This window comes from Silene latifolia, chromosome 1, assembly GCF_048544455.1.
Source record: "Silene latifolia isolate original U9 population chromosome 1, ASM4854445v1, whole genome shotgun sequence".
NCBI classification, from domain to species: domain Eukaryota; kingdom Viridiplantae; phylum Streptophyta; class Magnoliopsida; order Caryophyllales; family Caryophyllaceae; genus Silene; species Silene latifolia.
In genome coordinates this window covers 85,284,121-85,302,396 of record NC_133526.1, presented here as the reverse complement: position 1 = coordinate 85,302,396, position 18,276 = coordinate 85,284,121, and the positions used below count along the sequence as shown (strand labels likewise).

Genomic DNA, 18,276 nt, shown 5'->3' with positions numbered 1-18,276 from the left:
GAGAAGCTATAGCTAAGGATCTAGTATTAGTGAGTTACGAGGACGTAACATTTATCTTAAGAGGAGTAGAATGCGGCAAAGAGAGTTCGATAGTTGTACATGTTGTAGTAGATTTGGAAGTTTGAGTCTTGGTGGAAAATAAAGAATGGATTTGTATTGTGGTTGATATTGTTAAAAGGTCATGGTTGTGCTTGTAGTAGCGTGATGTTTAGGAGTGTGAGAATACTTCGATAGTATTGACAGTTGTATGATGATGTTTATGAGTGTGAGTAAACTTCGAGGACGAAGTTCATTTTAAGGGTGGTAGAATGTAACATTCCGTTTGGTGGTTGATCTTGCTTGGTGGATTGTCTTGACGTTGTATTTTCTAGTGGGTAATAGGTTAGTGAGACGGAGGTAGCGACAATTGTGGTTGGTATTATGGAGTTTGTATCGAGAGGTTATGCTATAGTTGAGACAATATCGTGAGCCGTGTTGTGGAAGTAGGCATGGTTGGTGGAGTTAGTGTTAGGTGTCCTTGTCTTATCGGTTAGGTTAGAACTTCGGGGACGAATTTCGTTTTTAAGGAGGGAAAACTGTAATACTACGGTTTTATTTGTTGTTGGGTACTCTATCGAGTGAGGCTTACTCTGTCGAGTAAGTGTGTTGTGGTTTCTAAACAGAGTTCTGCTGATAGGTACTCGATCAAGTAAGTGGGTTACTCGATCGAGTAGGGGGCACTCGATCTAGTAAGTGACAAGCTTGATCGAGTAAGTCGTGCTTTATGGGTTTTCAGCCGGGTTCGGTAGTAATGCGTAAAGGGATATATAAATCTATTTCGACAATTCCTCTTTACTTTTACCCTTATTCTCTAAAGTTTTTACAAAGAAAACAAAGCAACGTCAATTGTTCTCCTCTCATTGCTATCAAATCCTAAGGGCTAGAGTCGTCGGATCGTTGTGTTCTTTACGCCATTAAGACCGACGTATTATGATAAGATCCTTGTAAATTTTTTATATCGTTTAATTGATTTTTAGTCGAAACCCTAATTGGGTATTTTGGGGGTTTTGGGAGTATTTTGATAATAGATGGTGATTGTATGATTGTGTGTTTGATAGGAGGTGATTTCGTAAGAGGAACGTTTCTAATTAGCTGATTGTGGCGATCTTGGTGATTGCTTTTCCGGGTAGGGTTTCCCTACTTAGTTATTGAGTACGTAATTATGATGGTGATTGTGTTTATTGTTAATCTATAACATGTTTGTTTGGTGTTGGAGTTGTTGTTGTATAATTGATTGTATAATTGTCTGTGTTTCTCGAGGTGCGTCCTCGGCTGAGTGGAGTCACTTGCGGGAATGGCTTCACGCCCTTGATTCTCCCTCTGTGGAACCCGCCACAGAGGAGATGTGCACATTAAGGAACATGGGTTATCGCTCGAATGAGATGAGCGGGGCTTAAGTGGGAACGGCTGCGGTCCCCCACTGGCGGCGAGGAATATCTGTTGCGATGGGTATTCTGGCAGGACTACACACTTTAGTGTGTAGTCAGGTGTGTGGAGTTGTGACGGAGTTTGGGTAATGTGTGTATTGTATCTTATGTATTGTGTTTTGTGTAATCAGTAACTAACTCCGTTTAAATGTTTTAAAAACTGTGGAGATCCATTCGGGGGTGGTGAGCAGTTGTCTAGCAGGTATACTATGGATGCGCGCGGGATTAGCTGGGGATGGAGTCGCCACGAGTCTGATAGTAGTCTTCCGCTGTGTTATCATAATACTCTTTGTTACTTTAGTTGTAGTTTGGTTTTAGAACAGTTGTACTTTACTTTCCAGTTGGTTTTGATGTAATCACTTTAAACTAATTTATCTAAAGTATGTTTCTTTATGGTCAGTTTGATATACATTGCCTTGGGTAACCGAGATGGTAGCACTTCCATGTATTAGGTGGTCTTGATAAGGCATCTTGGTGTATGGGGGTGTTACAGTCATAACAAATGAATAGATGAATCAAGTTATAAACAAACGACTAGATCTAGGATTGAGTTTGATTTGGGAGAGTGAGAGGGAGAAATAGAGAAAAATAGGTTTTGGGGAGTTTGTGATGTTACCTATTAAATTGTTATAGCGGTTGGGTTGAGAGAGGACCATGTTATTTTTTATTTTTAGTTTCTTGAAAAAAAAAACAGTCTTCGATTTTGAATTTTCTATAACAGAATCCGCTTCGTTTTAATACTAAGAAATTTGGTATTCCCAATGATAAGGCTCATTGTCAGAAACTCTTTCCTATAACACATCAAGAGATAAAAGAGGTCATGTTCAGTATTCCCAATGATAAGGCTCCAGGTCCAGATGGGTATTCTAGTCAGTTTTTTAAAGACTCCTGGAAGATTGTGGGAGATGGGATTTATACTGCTATTTCTGATTTTTTCCAATCAGGTCTCCTTCTTAAACAGCTGAACACAACTCTTCTCACTCTCATCCCTAAAGTGAAAAACCCCACATCTGTTCTCAAGTATAGACCTATAGCCTGTTGCAATGTTTTATACAAATGCAACTCAAAATTGATTTGCAATAGGCTAGCTTTTGTTTTACCTGACATCATCTCTCAAAATCAAGGAGGTTTTATTCAGGGGAGAAGCATTATGGAAAATATTCTAATTTGTCAGGATCTTATCAGAATGTATGAAAAACAGGCAGTGGCTCCTAGATGCCTAATCAAGATGGATCTCCAAAAGACATATGACACTATAGAATGGGAGTTTCTTGATCAAATGATGCAGGCTCTTAAATTTCCAGGTACTTTCAGAGGGTGGGTAATGCAGTGTGTCACTACTGCCACCTACTCCCTTAATCTAAATGGGAATATGTTTGGTTTCTTCAAGGGTCAAAGAGGATTGAGACAAGGGGATCCCCTTTCTCCCTTGTTGTTTACCATATGTATGGAGTACCTTTCAAGGTTACTGCAGACATCTACTTCTACAATGGGTTTCAAGTTCCATCCTCTCTGCTCACCTATGAGGCTCACCCATCTGATGTTTGCAGGTGACTTTTTGCTTTTTAGTAAAGGAGATGTTACATCAATGATGATTATTATCAGGACTTTCTCTACTTTTTCAGCTACCTCAGGACTCAAGATGAGTAAAGGAAGGTCTAATGTGTTTTTTAATGGGGTGAAAGATCCTTTAAAGCCTGATTTCCTAAGGGTCTCTGGGCTAATTGAAGGTAACCTTCCTTTCAGGTATCTAGGGGTGCCTATTAAGACTACCAGGCTTAATGCTCAGGACTTCAAGCCTCTCATTGATAAGATTGTGGCTAGAATACGAACCCTGGGAGCCAGGAAATTATCTTATGCAGGAAGGTTGGTTCTAGTCAGGGCTGTGCTGAAGACTTTACATAATTATTGGGGCCAAATGTTCATTTTACCTACTGGAATCATTACAAGCATTGAACAAGTTTGCAGAAACTTCTTATGGGATGGGGGAGTTAATTACCTGCGATCACCCTTGGTTGCTTGGGATAAGGTGTGTAGGCCAAAAACAGAAGGTGGTCTTGGGGTTAAACAGGACATTATGTGGAACAAGACAGCTGTAGGCAAACTGGTTTGGTGGATTTACACTAAACCAGACCTATTATGGGTCAAATGGGTAAATCACATCTACCTAAGAGGATCAATTTGGCAAGACTATTCTCCAAGTACTAACTCTTCTTGGTATTGGAGAATGATCTGCCAAGTAAAGGGGGATTTACAGCTAGCATACCAACAACAAAAATGGGATCTTAATGCTAATAGATACACGATTTCTAAAGGGTATGAGTTCCTGTGAGTCAAATCGCAGGATGTTCCATGGTCGGATTTAGTATGGAATGTTTGGACTGTTCCAAAACATGGTTTCATAGCTTGGATATATCACCATGGAAATATGAACACAAAAAGCAAACTACATAAATTAGGAATCAATGATGATGGTACCTGTTACATATGCGGAATATCGGAGGAAACAATGGAACATCTCTTCTTTGACTGCCCGTATCGCAAGAGACTTATTCTTCAAATTGGAGGATGGCTTGGAATCAACCTTCCTGCGAATAACTGGATCTCTTGGCGACTGGGGAGAAATGGCTCTCAGGTTCAAAAGGGGATACTAGATGCTGCGATTAACGCATGTATCTACTACGTTTGGCATCAAAGGAACAGGAGCATATATGATCTAATGCTTATTCGGCCACGCAAGCTCGCGAGAATGATTAAAGAAGAGCTGCAATTGAGAATTCGAGGTTTGGATCGAAGGAGGTTAAATAGAAGGGATGAAAACTGGATTCTGGAGATTCTGAGTAATGGGACTTAAGTTGTTGGATTCAGATGGGGAAAAAAGGGGATGATGGAAGAAGACGATTTCTATTTTTAGGGTGCTTCCATCAAAAATCTGATTTTGTTTATCAGATTTTGTTTGATTGAGTTTGTTTTGTTTCATTGCTTTTATGTTGGGCTGCTGATTTGGGCGGATTATGTAATATGGGCCTTGGCATCTTCGTAGTCTTGAAGATTGTCTCGATCCCATTGTATGGTGACCTTTCCTTTTTTATATATATCTTACATTTTATCAAAAAATTAAGTAAGAAATTTGGTTTGGTTATCCGCACAGGAAAAAAACGAATACTCGGTTTTCGGTTCGGTTTCGGTTTAAAAATACGGTTCGGACATTTTTTTTCTCAGTCCTAGTTAAAAGGACGGACTTTAATAATTTACCTGAAATTGGAAGATATATTTAGGTAACTAATCATTTTCAAGAATTTTTTTCATTTATTTAAATATATTATTTGATAAAATTAAGTATTTTCTATGTTCAAGTGAATTTTATACGTTTGTTAAATATACAGTATATGAGTTATATTTCAATCACTTATGGAATTCATTGAAAGGAGGGGTGATTGATTAATTTAAGGGTTAGATATATATTAATCATTGTGAAATAAAACTAACATCAAGAACATTGAAGGTAGTGTAAATATCCGTATCACTTAGAGCAAATACAATGGTAAGCAATGACATTCTAGCTTGGCAAATCAACATCTTATTCTAAGCTACAACTATTCTAAGCTACTAAACTATTCCAATGGTTTAGCTAGGTTTTATATACTAGCTTTGCTTTTATTGAATAAATCAAAAATTAAGAATAAATCAAATCTAAATTTCTATTGGTTGTTTTATAAATGTGGGTCATTGTAAGTAAGTAGCTTAATGAAGCAACTAGCTCAAGCCAAGCCACCTTCTCCAATGGTGTAACAACTAGTTTGCAATTTTATGAATTTGCAAGCAAGTCCCTAAACTCCACCATTGGACTTGCGCTTATCAGTGGTGAGAATAATGAAATTAGCCAAGAATATAAAAGTAACCCTAGCAACAATGAAAGTAGTTAAACTAACAATATTTACAGGAAGTAGTGTATTGTATTTCTGTTATAGTTAACAAATGTTATCTTAACCATAGTTTTAAAAATCTAATAAAAATAATGTATAATAAATGATAAATATACGAATTAGACGAGTTAATCATATTCTATGCATAAAAAAAGAAAGTTAAAATGATAATTACATGTAGCTCGATTGGGACCGAACGGTGATCGATTATGATATCAGTGGATGGAGACTTAGGAAAGATGTATATGAGTTAACATACGCCATCCCCAGTTCCCCACATTGGCCACAAAACACAATCAATTAAAACTTGAATTTAGAGAGAATCAATTTTTTTGAAAATGGCGAAACAAAAATCCAAATAGTTGAAGCTATACAAAATCGAATGTCACCCCACAAGATATTCACTAAGTAGCAACTGTAATGATTAGTCTTCAATCCTTATGCGATATGACAGAGATGGGGAGTTTCTGCTTCATCTTCACCGTTGGGAAGTATATTATTTCATCATTTTCCGCTTTCCATCTGCCATACAAAGCAAATACGTACTCCATATTAAAACTTACTCATCATTTAAAACTCTTTACTAGAATGAATATGTTCGGGTAATAAAAAAAAAAGGTACCTTGTAGTTACGAAGTTACTTTTTGTTGCTTCAATTGACATTATACATACAATGTCGTAACTCAGAGCTTTTATTAGACTAGAATATTTTTACTACCTGTCTTTGAAATCCTACATCCGCTCCTGATTATATGTACCAGTATTGTTTGATAATGATGTAAAGAGAACCAAAGGAGTAGTTTGATACAAATAGGTTTCAAATCCAGGTTATTATATTAACACGATATTTTGATGGACAACATTATCAGCTAAGCTTGTGACATCTACAAATGTTCCTAGTTATTTTGGATAAACCATGCAAGTAGAAGTATATATATATATTATATATATATATACCTGTAAGTGGTGACAAGATGGTGGAGAAATATAGAAATTTCAAGCCGAGAAAGTTCAAGTCCAGGGCAAAGTCTTTGTCCGCCACCAAATGGAGTGAATGCATGGCTACTTGCAACAACTCCTCCTTTCTTCTGTGGATAATAGAGCCAAATAGTTAGTAACAAATGCATGGTTGGACCTAGTTAATTAGAATAAATATAAGAAGATGACAATTATGTTTGCTCTGTCCCGGTTATTTGTCGTCATTTTTCATTTTTGGGTATCTCAGTTCATTGTTATCCTTTCTATTTTAAGAATGAACTTGATGAACAATTTGATCATTCACACTCAATTTATTCTATTTGTCATTTAGTGATTGGTCTTTTCCTCTTTCCTTTGTCTTTGTGCCAAAACCAAAGAACAACAAATGACCGCGACGAAGGGAGTAGTTAGTAGCAATCATTATGTCCGTCACTTATTGATCATGCATACATGTTTGTGTAATCATGGATTTCTTTAAGAAATCACCATCATTTAAAGTCATGAGCTTAAATTAATTTACACTACAATGATGATTTGAGCAATGACATGGATCTTCTTATTTCTACACTCTTCTCAAAACCATCTACCAAGTACTCCCACCTTTCCTTCACAATTGGCGAATCAAGCGGTGGAGGAGCAAAGTTTTGAAATCAGCAAGGGTAAAAAATCTCAACAAGGGCAAACGTGTAATAGTATAAGAAAAACTTGAAAAAAATTCGAAATTTTTTAAAAAATTTTTTTGAAATGTTCTTCCCAATCAAGGGCGAGCGCCTCTACTAGCCCCACCACTGGGCGAATGGGGAAGGAATCGAGTCAAAAACCTACCGTCAAAAAACATATACCTTAATCACTATGCACACGGCCACACGCACATTACAGTAGGTTTGAAAACTAACTAGTACAACTAACCAACTAACCTGATCGTCCCATCTCCAAGGATCAAAAAGGTATGGTTTCTCATAATTCTCTTCATCCATATGAACAGAAGTCAATGATGCCAATACACCCCATCCTTCTGGGATCAAATAACCTGTGAATAAAAGTAGAAATGATTCTATAACAGTCTCTTTTTTGCTGTTAAGACCGGCACAAAAGGGTTTTTGTTTATGTTGACGGATTTCGAATCACATTATAAGTGGTATAATGCTATTATTGTAACATTTATCAACTAACTTAATTAGTTGGCGGCTATATTTCAAAAGAGTAACGTAAAATTGAATATATAGGTGAGGAAAATGAATAGGTATTGTTTACCTTTAATTTCTACATCTTTAGTCGCTTTTCTCCAAATCGCGTTTATGATGTTTGCCATCCTTAGTGTTTCACTAATAACCTAATTAATAATGGAACATATATAAATTATAAGATAATTCGACTTTTTCAAGAATTGTTATGCACATCGACGTATCAAACTTAAACCAACTCACATTTTGAGTGAACGTTAAAGACATGTATTCGGTCCAAGCGTAGGGAACCCTTGAATGAATCTTTTGCTTCTTCAAATTCATGTTCTCTTCCTAGCACAAAATAAAGAATTGGAAAAGAAGATGAAGAACAAGAGAAAAGTAATTCAATGAAGAAGAAGAAGAAGAAGAAATTAACAAACATCCAGAAATCCAAAATTGCAAAAGAAAATAAATTGATGTCCGTGATAGTTTCCTTTAGAGGACGTTTCATCCTAAAACTAATAATTATCCATAAAATGTACTCGTATCTAATTGGTTTACTCCGCGATCAATTTTCTCATTTTTTTATCGATAATAACCAATCAAAATATCTATGCAAGGAAGTTCTTTCCACACTTGAACCATTGTTTTCCTTTTACCATAATGGGAATCAGGGAATGCATAAGCCAGAAGGGTAAAATTTAAAGAGATGCATGCGTGAAAAACATTTAACTTGAGTAACTTCTATGTTATGTTACGTCCGTGTAAATTCTAGAATCTGAATGTTACTGATTAATCAACTTACAGTCAATCCCTTCATTGGATAGCCAGAACTCTAAAGCAACAAAACAAAGTTTAAGTACAAATTACCCCAAGGTTAACTTCATTTTCCACTTAATTATCTCAAACTCTTGTCATATCAACATGACTAATAAGACAATATAAAGTCTTGTTTGTGAGTCTCATTCTATATGCATGCATGCGCTTTACATAATGCGTTTAGTGCATGCGATAGGGCGGAGTTAGGGAAGGGCTAACAGAGTAACTGGGGACAATTGTCCCCGGTATAGGAAGAAAATTTTGAAATTTTTAGTTGAAACTTTTGAATCTTTTTCGATTTTACTTTATACCATTACCCATTCTTTTCAGTTGAATTTTTTTTTATCCCCACCAAGTTTAAATCCTGACTTCGCCATTGTAGGCAGTGTCATACGAAGTATATAGGATGATATTATAATTCATTGAAAGATTAAATGACAATAAACATAAACACGGATAATAAGACCTTCGATTAGTTTTATGATAAATCAATGTATGTCCTCTCTATTCAAACCATGTCACCAAGTTTTTCGAAATTTTGTGAAAAGGAGTATATTCGTATAATTTTGACATTCAAGATGAGGAATTCGTCTCGGAATACCAAAAAAGAACCCACATCATAATGTAGCTTTTAATTGTTGCTTCCACATATAAGGCACTAGGAAAAATGATGGAAGAATAGTGCAATTTCTTAGTTAATGGAAGAATAGTGCAATTTCTTAGTTAAGATATGGTGTGAGCTTTAAAGGAAAAAGGCAACTAACTAATAAGGTACACTTTAGAAAGGTCATTTTCTGTTTAACATGGACGGCTGGGGTTTACGACATGCCATGCAAATACCATTTTCATAATTAAAACGTGATCACGACAGCTCATCACGTACCATTCACTACTACCATACGTCCATACCATTGCCCCCTCATTTATTATCATTACCTTTTTTTCTCATATCTCTTCTTAATCTCTCATATTCAATCTGACTCGATCGTGTATGTACCATTGTACGCAACTTATCCCTAAACCAGCGCCTAATTTTGGAATTTCTCAACAATAAAACTAAATAAGAGTGGGAGTACATCTTATTCCTGCATCTTAATAATCTGACAGAATGTTCAGTCATTTTTCTGGACCTACAACCATGATAGCAGTGACGGAACCGGAATTTATAATTTATTCACAATGGGTTAGGAAGGTCCCGATTTCGATAAACAATAAAAAATTTTAATTTTTGGTTACAAATTTTCAAGTTTTTTTTCCTCGATTTTACCTTATTACATTATTCATTCGTCCTCTAGAAACTTTTTAACTACCAAGTGAAAATTCTGGTTCCGCCAATTTTTAAAGTAACTTGATCTTGTTCTACGGAATAATAACCTCGATAATATAAGTAATAAGGAGTAGTAAAGACGTACCATAAGTTGTTTGAAAGCAAGGGGGTAGTCACTTAGGTATTTGACAGCCAGGGTCATAACCATGGGTACCGAGTCTTCACCAGGGACCATCATTTCGATTATATTTCCGGCGATCACATCCAAACGTTCATCACTCTCATCTCTTCCCATTTGATCACTCATGTCACGTAGCAGTAAATCAATTGCATCACCTGTTGTTTCTAATAAGTCCATTGTGACATTTGTCTTGTCTATTAATCTCTTCTCTATCATTCTTCGTATCATTTTTCGTAGTCTCTCTTTTGCCTAAGGTAAATGAAAAAAAAAAAATTTATTTATAAGAAAATTATTAGTCGAATCATTTTGGTTTGTGGTATCATTCAAATGTGTTACTATTAAGTCATTTAGAGGTAATTACGGTGTGTGTGGAGCTAACAGGATTCAGGTCAACTAAAATCGGGTTAGGTCAGTTCAAGCTTCATGAGCTTCATGTCATTTTTAGGTTGATGAGCTCGGTTATGGCTTGAGTCGGGTTAATAGTATCAATGGATCAAAAATCAAGTAAATCGCGAAAATGGCAATTAAGCCCCATTACTTTGGCTAATCGTGAGATTAAACCCCTTAAGTTTGAATTGTAGCAATTAGGCCCCATAAGTTATGCAAAAGGTGAAATTAAGACCCTTACTCAAAATCTCATGATAAATTCAATTTATCATATTACATAAGTGAAATTGATTACACTTGTTACAATATATACAATCAAAATAAAAGTTAACAATGAAATCAAAATTTAAAATAATGAATTAGCATCAATTACAGAAAAATTTAAATTATTTCATAAGAATAAAAATATTTATGTTTTATTAAAAAACTGAATATTTTTCTTAAATTTGTTAATAATTCTTTACGAAATGAAAAATATATATATAATGTTTTTTATTTATTTTTTTATGAAACGATGAGACATACAAAAAATATATGTGCTTAGTTTTTTCTGGGTAATAGAGATATATTTTAATAAAAATGACGATTTTCTCGAAAAAAGTAGAATAAAACTAAAGTTTTTACTTTTCCAGAATTTTAAAATATGTTCTTTGTTTTCATTTTTTTTTAAAAAAAAAGAGAATTTTATACTCCCTCCAAGTCAAAATAAACTTCCCTATTTCTTTTTCCGTCTATTCACAATAACCTCCCTATTTCCTTTTTTGGTAAGTGTTTGTGTGGTCCAAATTTAATTGTATGGTGGGGTAGTGTATTTGTGTGGTTGAAATTTAATTATATGGTGGGGTAGTGTGTTTCCTTAATATTTGTGCCAAAATGAAATGGGAGGTTTATTGTGAATGGGAGGGAGTACTTTTCTTTAAAAAAAAATATAACCTAATTGAGTTTTTGTGATATGAGAAAATGAATTTATCATGAGATTTTGAGTAAGGGGCTTAATTTCACTTTTTGCATAACTTATGGGGCTTAATTGCTACAATCTAAACTTAAGGGGTTTAATCTCACGATTAACCAAAGTAATGGGGCTCAATTGCCACTTTCGCGTCAAGTAAATGAAGTTACCTTTAATGATTTGTACAATTGTGTGCCAGGAAGCTTGATTCCCAAACAAATTAATCCCTTGATGAACTCTTTAAACTCTTTCTTGAACATCTCCATTTCTTCACCCGGGCCAAGGCTCATTAACACTTTAACTAATATTTCAAATGTAATCTGAAAACGAAAAAAAAATAACAACTTACTAAACAAGCTCATTACATCGAACCTTCTTTTCGTTTAGAAACTTCCTTTTCAACTAATTACTTCCACGGTTAAAACATGCGGAGTATCAACATTCGCCTTAAAAGACTTTTACTTGTGTATATGTTTACAAATATAAATTGTTGTTTAGTTGTGTATATTTATATATTCTCAAGTATATACGGAGTACAATAAAACGGAATAGTAATTTTCAAAAATAGTAGAAGAACGACCTTGTTAGTTTCATCTTGGACGTAAACAAGTTGTTTAAGCTTCCAATTTTCTAAAGACAGCTTCACAGAATTCTCAATATCTCTTGTGATTTGAGCTTTTAATTCCGGTGATTTTAGAAATCTTCCAATCGATGCATGCAACCTTTTATGAACGACCCCATTCATTCTCAGAATCGAAGATTCACCAAATAACTCGGTTATGGATTTAGGATAAGCCGGCACAAAAATATTCCCATGATTTTGTAAGATAGCTCTGTTTATTTCCGGATCAGTTGATACAATTACTGGTTTTCCTAATAAATTTGTCTTGAACACCTTTCCATACCTAGTTTCACAACATAAAATCACACAATGATTATATTGATTAATGACATAGGGATTTTTTAATGGCGAAGACCACCATGACGATTATGTTTCCAATGTTAAGAACGGGAATCTAGTGTACTACTCTTCGTGACTTTACAGAATACTCGTAAACTAATTGATCTAACCTTAACTTTAAACACTCATACATAACTTTAATATCTAGTATAAAGAGAGCCACAAGCCCACAAATAGGGCAATTTTAATATCACAAAATCTTGTTTCAGACGGACACTTTTGGTGTTATTTGTCCGACGGATAAAATGTTGCCATTTTTTAAGAAAACGTAACCAATTAATTCACAAAATGTTATGACTAGAGGTGTCATTTTTTACCCTAAAAATGATGTGAACAATAATGGTAACATGTTATCAAAAAATAACATCATTTTATTGTAAAATGATGACATGTTACCCGTCTCATTTCAGACCAAAAGCAATGGTCTTAAGAAAAACGGACTGTTTTAATACTCCCTCCTATTCACAATAAACCTCCCATTTCATTTTGGCACAAAAATTAAGAAAACACACTACCCCACCATATAATTAAATTTGGACCACACAAATACACTACCCCCACCATACAATTAAATTTGGACCACACAAACACTTACCAAAAAAGGAAATAGGGAAGTTATTGTAAATAGACGGAAAAGGAAATAGAGAAGTTTATTGTGAATAGGAGGGAGTATTTGCTATGTCTTCAAAATGTTTGCAAAGAAAATTAAAGCAAAATTGACATGGGAAACTGAAGTGCATTAACAAGGGATATGTTTATGTGGCAGAGTTTTCACTGCTCTGCATGCTGACAAGCAATATATTTACATCAAGGGGGCTCCAGTGTCTTGAGTCTATTTACTGTGTGTACATACACAGGTTTTGCATGCAGCATGCCTACCAAAGTACCAATCTACCATTTATAACCCCCACAAATAGTTTTCGCTAAAACAGAGGTATGTGTTTTATAGTTAAAACGGGTCAAGCACTACACTATTTATACAAAGACAAACTTTTTCTTTATTCTTGTCTTATCCGTGCCAAACTGCAAATGGGTGTGATACTTGACCCGTTTTAACTATAAAATGAATATCCGCATCTTAAACAAGAATCTGCAATACGAATAATGTTATCTCGCCTTTATGCTCACAACTCTAACAAAATTCCTTCCTTCCATCTTCGGCAAAACCGTTGATGGGAGGTGGGAAGACATTTAAGAAATCAAACTAGGCCAAAATCACAAGTACTCCGTGGTAACTATACTGGTTTTAACCCATATTTAATGTGAAGTGTGAACCACAAACAAAATGCAGGTTCTACTTAACCTACATATCTACAATGCTATCCTTATAAAGTGGCCGCACCTCCAATATTTCAGTGATTTGGTATCATTTATACTACAATTTATTATGAGGGTCAACATGTACAACAACATAAATTCTTGGTTAAAATTGTGAAGTCAAGATAGCACTTGCATCTAATTTAAATAACGGAAAAGCACAAATAAAAAGAGGGTTGTAAACCAAGATCTACTATTAACAACATACTCCCTCCTATTCTAGATAAATGTTTCATTGTGGATGGCACAAGAATTAAGGAAATGAGTTAAATAATGTAAAGTATTGTGGTAGGATGAGGTAATTAGAGCAACTCCAATGGATAGCTACAATCTCTTGTAGCCTGGATTTCCGTCTCATCATTTCAAGCAACCCTATTTTCCGGCTAAAAAGTCGTTTAGTTGTAAACTACAATACTATGTAGCTTGTATGGGTCATACAAGTTAAATTACTATTTTAACTTTAATTTTATTCAATTTTTACACTATTATTCAAAGCATTCAATTTCAAGCATGTAGTTTGTGCAAGCTACATTAGCTTTCAAGCATACATTACTTTTTCTTCCCCAATGGTTATGTTGTAGCTAGGTAATTTATCTAAATTGCAAGCAGGTCCAAAAATTGTACCATTGGAGTTGCTCTTAGAGAGATGGAAGGTATTGTGGGGTATTATTGTGAGTGGAGTGATTAAAATAAGTATTGTTGTGGCCTGTGGGGTGAGATTGGGTATTGTTGTGGGTTTAAATGTTTAAAATAAGTATAAAAGTTTACCAAAAATAGACAATGAGACATTAGTGTAAATAGACGAAAATGGACAATGGGATAGTTATGTGGAATAAGAGGGAGTAAATTATTGAGTTAAAATAGCGTTTCACAAAAGACGTCTACTTAACGGGGGAAAAACGCCTCTCAGTTACGTAATTTTATGCACTGGTCTTCGCATTACCTCATGTCCTCATACCTTGCGAGCTGTGACTTATGAGGTGTCGCGCCATTAAAGAGACAATTAACCATCTAGTCACGAATCACTAATTTTAATTAAAAATATTACAAGTTGTAAATATTTAAGATCCGTATAATGGTTGTATAATAGTTGTAAACCGCGTACACAATGGTGAAGTTAGGGGGTAGTTGGGGCGCTCGTCATGAAAAAATTCGAAAGTTTATGTTAGGTCATTACTTGTTCCCTCGCTGAATTTTTTCGCTCCCTAACCGTAAATTCTGGCCATGCCACTTGCTTACATTACGTTGATCATGCCTTTAACATGATGATATTCATGATAAGACTTTTATCAAGGCAAGACAAACCTCATGGTTGCTCCACTAGGGTTAGAATATGGATAAACGGGTACTTAACTCTCCCAACTCCGATTAATCCGATTCATTTGGCTAAATGGGTTTGATTCGAGAAACTAGATGTACAATATACTCCATCCATTACTTTAATTAAAGTAATATGTATTCATTAAACTAAACTTCCAACTTTGATTGCCATTGCATTGTTTAATTCAGATTTCGAGGTTCAAGGAAAAGGCCACGTTAACTACGAGTAATTCAACATTCAGTCCGTCTCATTATAGACGGTCATTATCCGTTTATAACTATAGACGGATAGTGGCTCTCTCACAATATTAAAGTGGGAGGGCAAGTGTGGTATCCATTTCTCACCATTTACATTACCCACTTTCATTTGTGAGAGGTACACGTCTATAGTTATAGACGGATAGTGTCCGTCTATAATAAAAATTTGTGTTCAACATTTGACTAGTCATTCGTTGAACTAACATTGTTCTTAACGATAGATCTTGCAAAGTATTAGAATATTAAATTATCGATTTAGACCTTTAACCAAATTGAATTTTCATTGGAAAAAATTTTCAGTTTTCTGGAAGAACCATTCTCCTTATATTTAAAGTCAATCTACCAAATGAAATATATAAAGGCATAGATGCAAGGAGTATGGTCCTTTCGATAGACACCAGAATTTTTTGTTTCATTGAAATGACATGATATTATAGTCTGGGAGTAGTGGGAGATGTATTTTTCAATCACAAATTCTCATTTAAGGGAGGCATTATCCGTCTTAACCTTAAATGAGTCAAATAGAAATATAGAATAGGTAAGACAAAAGGAAAGTTCCTAGGGATTAGCAAAATAATTGTACTAACTAGCCATGTAAAGTGGTATTTGAGCAATTTTATTCTTAAGACGGATATACCTTAAGAGAGACCAATTAAAATGACTTCATCAAATAAATGTGTCGAGTTTTCGATACCATCCTGTCACACTCTTTTAGAAGGGGTACTGAAGGCAATTTAATGAGTTGATCTCTTCCAAGTTTGGCTTTTTCATTTAAAAGAGTAAAAAATTGAACCTTTAACAACTTATTTAAGAGATAAGAGTCATTATCATTTACACCGGCTAACTTTAGTACGTTTTGACAAAGCATAAGCATGGAGTATAAACAAAGGGTGTTAATACGGTGCTTATGGAATGAAGGAATTGTTGTCGCACTTTCCTTGTCTATTGTCATAGGTTGCAAGCCCAAGGTATTTAATACGAGGGTAGGATGGTTGAACAAAACTTCTTTGTTTTTTTTTTTTTACTCAATTTTGTTGAATTTTTCTGAATTTATAGAATATTAATTTTTCTAAACTGAATTTATGGAATAGAAACTGAATTAATATAAACTAAACTTAAATTATAGGAAGTGAATCTATAGAAAATTGAGTGTATAAATTTAACTGAACTTTTATAAACTGAACTTATAGCATTTAAAGTGAACTTAAAGTTATTAACTTTACTCTTACTTCAAGAATCCAACAATTTTATTTTCACAAAATCATATTTTTAGAACAGGTATATATTCAATTTGGTGTTGGACATGGTTGATTATAGATTCTTAAGTTTCTAATAAAAGACAAGCAACGTTGATTAAATTTCTTCTGTTAAAATAATACTCTACTTGTATAATAATTTCTGAAGCGATCAAAATCATTACTACTCGTATATCTATTTAGTTTTTTTTTTCGTTATTGGTTTATTATGATTATTACACTAAAGTACATCTACTAGTGGAGTGGAGTTATTGGAGTACACCTTAAATCCTTAAGCTAACAAGCTTCTATAGTAGTTGGTTTTTTTTTCCAAATGGATTACAAGGGCATATTATATACGAGTATTATGGGATACTTCTGGTCTACACCAAAAAAAAAAAACATACGAATAATTGAGTATTATACATTGAAGCGAGGAGGAATTTGTAACTAGTCTAATATCCCGAATGGTCCAAATGTCCAATACACCTCCATCTTCGTCATTTGATGATTTGACTAAGACATCTATATCAACATAATACTTCCTCCGTCTCAACAGATTCTTTACATTTTATTAAAATACTCCTCACAAATGAATAAAAGTGTAAAAAATTTGTTGACGGAGGTAGTAAGATTCAAATTAAAGGTTTTTTTAGTGTAAAGGGAGTCACAAGAGTGATATGCTAGTAAGTATTGGCGGCATTCAAACCCAACTCAACATACTATCTACCAACATTACCCACTAAACTAGTTAACATCTGTAATATTTAGATTTAAGTTGCAGCAAATTTTACTTATGATGATCACAAACCCCCTTATACTTTTTAACATATATTTTGAATCGGGTCTGAGTCTGGTGACGGTCCCAAATAAGAATTTGGGTATAAGTTGATAACCATGTCATTTATGTAAAAATATCTCCAAGTACAAAATGGAGTACCAAGAAACTTAAATTCGATAGGGAGATCTCGAAATCTCGATCACTACTTTGAAAAGACTTCCATACACCTTCTCTACACTAACCCTTGTGTTTGTGGACATCCACTTGCCACTACTCACTAGTTGATGCTCATGTATCATCAATTCATCATCATCCTTCATAATAAAAATAAAAAAAAAAAAAAAAAAAAAAAAAAAAAAAAACCCAACCCACTTGAACCAAAAATACAAACTAATAAAGACCGATGGTACTAAGTTTCAGTATCATCCTTTCAGATATTAAGCAGACGATATTGAGAAAGATAAGCGTAGACAGGACGACTTACAAAGTTTTGCGTTTGTGCATGAAGGAAACCGGCTTAGAAGTGTAAGAAGATGCAATGAATTCAAGAGTTTCTCCGATAAAAGGCCATCCACGACTTCCTTTAGGAACCCTACAACTACTACTACTACTACTAATCGTATTATTAATATTACAAGTCGTCTTCATCTTTTCTCCATTGTGATTTTTTTTCATGTATTTTTGTATCTTATTATATGATGTTAAATACAACAATTTTGTTATGTGAATAAGAGGAAGAAGCATGAAGGAAACCAATAGAAACCACCATCCTCCCATTTTTAGTGTTTTTCTCTCTCTCTCTCTCTCTGAGAAGTGTTATCATAACTTCCACTATGGAGTACAAATACTATTTATATTCTTTCAACAAATCCGCCGCTTGTGCTTCCTTTTCTAGCTTTTGCTGTATTTTATTTCATGTGGGTACATATTAAGACTTAATTTAATGTAGAAAACGATCCACATCTTATAGACTTCAATTAGTCTTACTTATAACGGTTGTAAATTATAACGAAGAAGCGTATTACCCTATTGTAAATTATAACGAAGAAGCGTATTACCCTATTATTCCGAAAAAAGGTGTTGATTAGGATGGATTTATACCTCCATTGTAAATTATTCTTATTTACAACGGATGTAAATAAGAATTTGTGTATAGACTTATAGACTATAGTCCATAAACACGAATCAAAAGTGAGTATTTTACTTTTGGTTCAAGTTAGTGAAATGAATTATACTATCTATATGTCAGTTAGTCATTCCGTTCT

The 18,276-nt window shown here is 34.3% G+C and overlaps 1 protein-coding gene across 1 annotated transcript; it reads right to left on the bottom strand.

Annotated features, from left to right (window-relative positions):
- Positions 1 to 5,462: 5,462 nt before the first annotated feature.
- LOC141607447 (3-epi-6-deoxocathasterone 23-monooxygenase CYP90C1-like) lies at positions 5,463 to 17,948 on the bottom strand. The gene is made up of 9 exons (XM_074426799.1): positions 17,496 to 17,948; positions 11,720 to 12,044; positions 11,310 to 11,459; positions 9,768 to 10,052; positions 7,798 to 7,887; positions 7,625 to 7,703; positions 7,288 to 7,400; positions 6,350 to 6,480; positions 5,463 to 5,914 (listed from the first exon to the last, which is right to left on the bottom strand). Exons 1-9 carry the CDS (start codon positions 17,786 to 17,788, stop codon positions 5,824 to 5,826), a joined length of 1,557 nt encoding a protein of 518 aa, XP_074282900.1. The 5' UTR covers positions 17,789 to 17,948; the 3' UTR covers positions 5,463 to 5,823.
- Between the last annotated feature and the right edge of the window lie 328 nt (positions 17,949 to 18,276).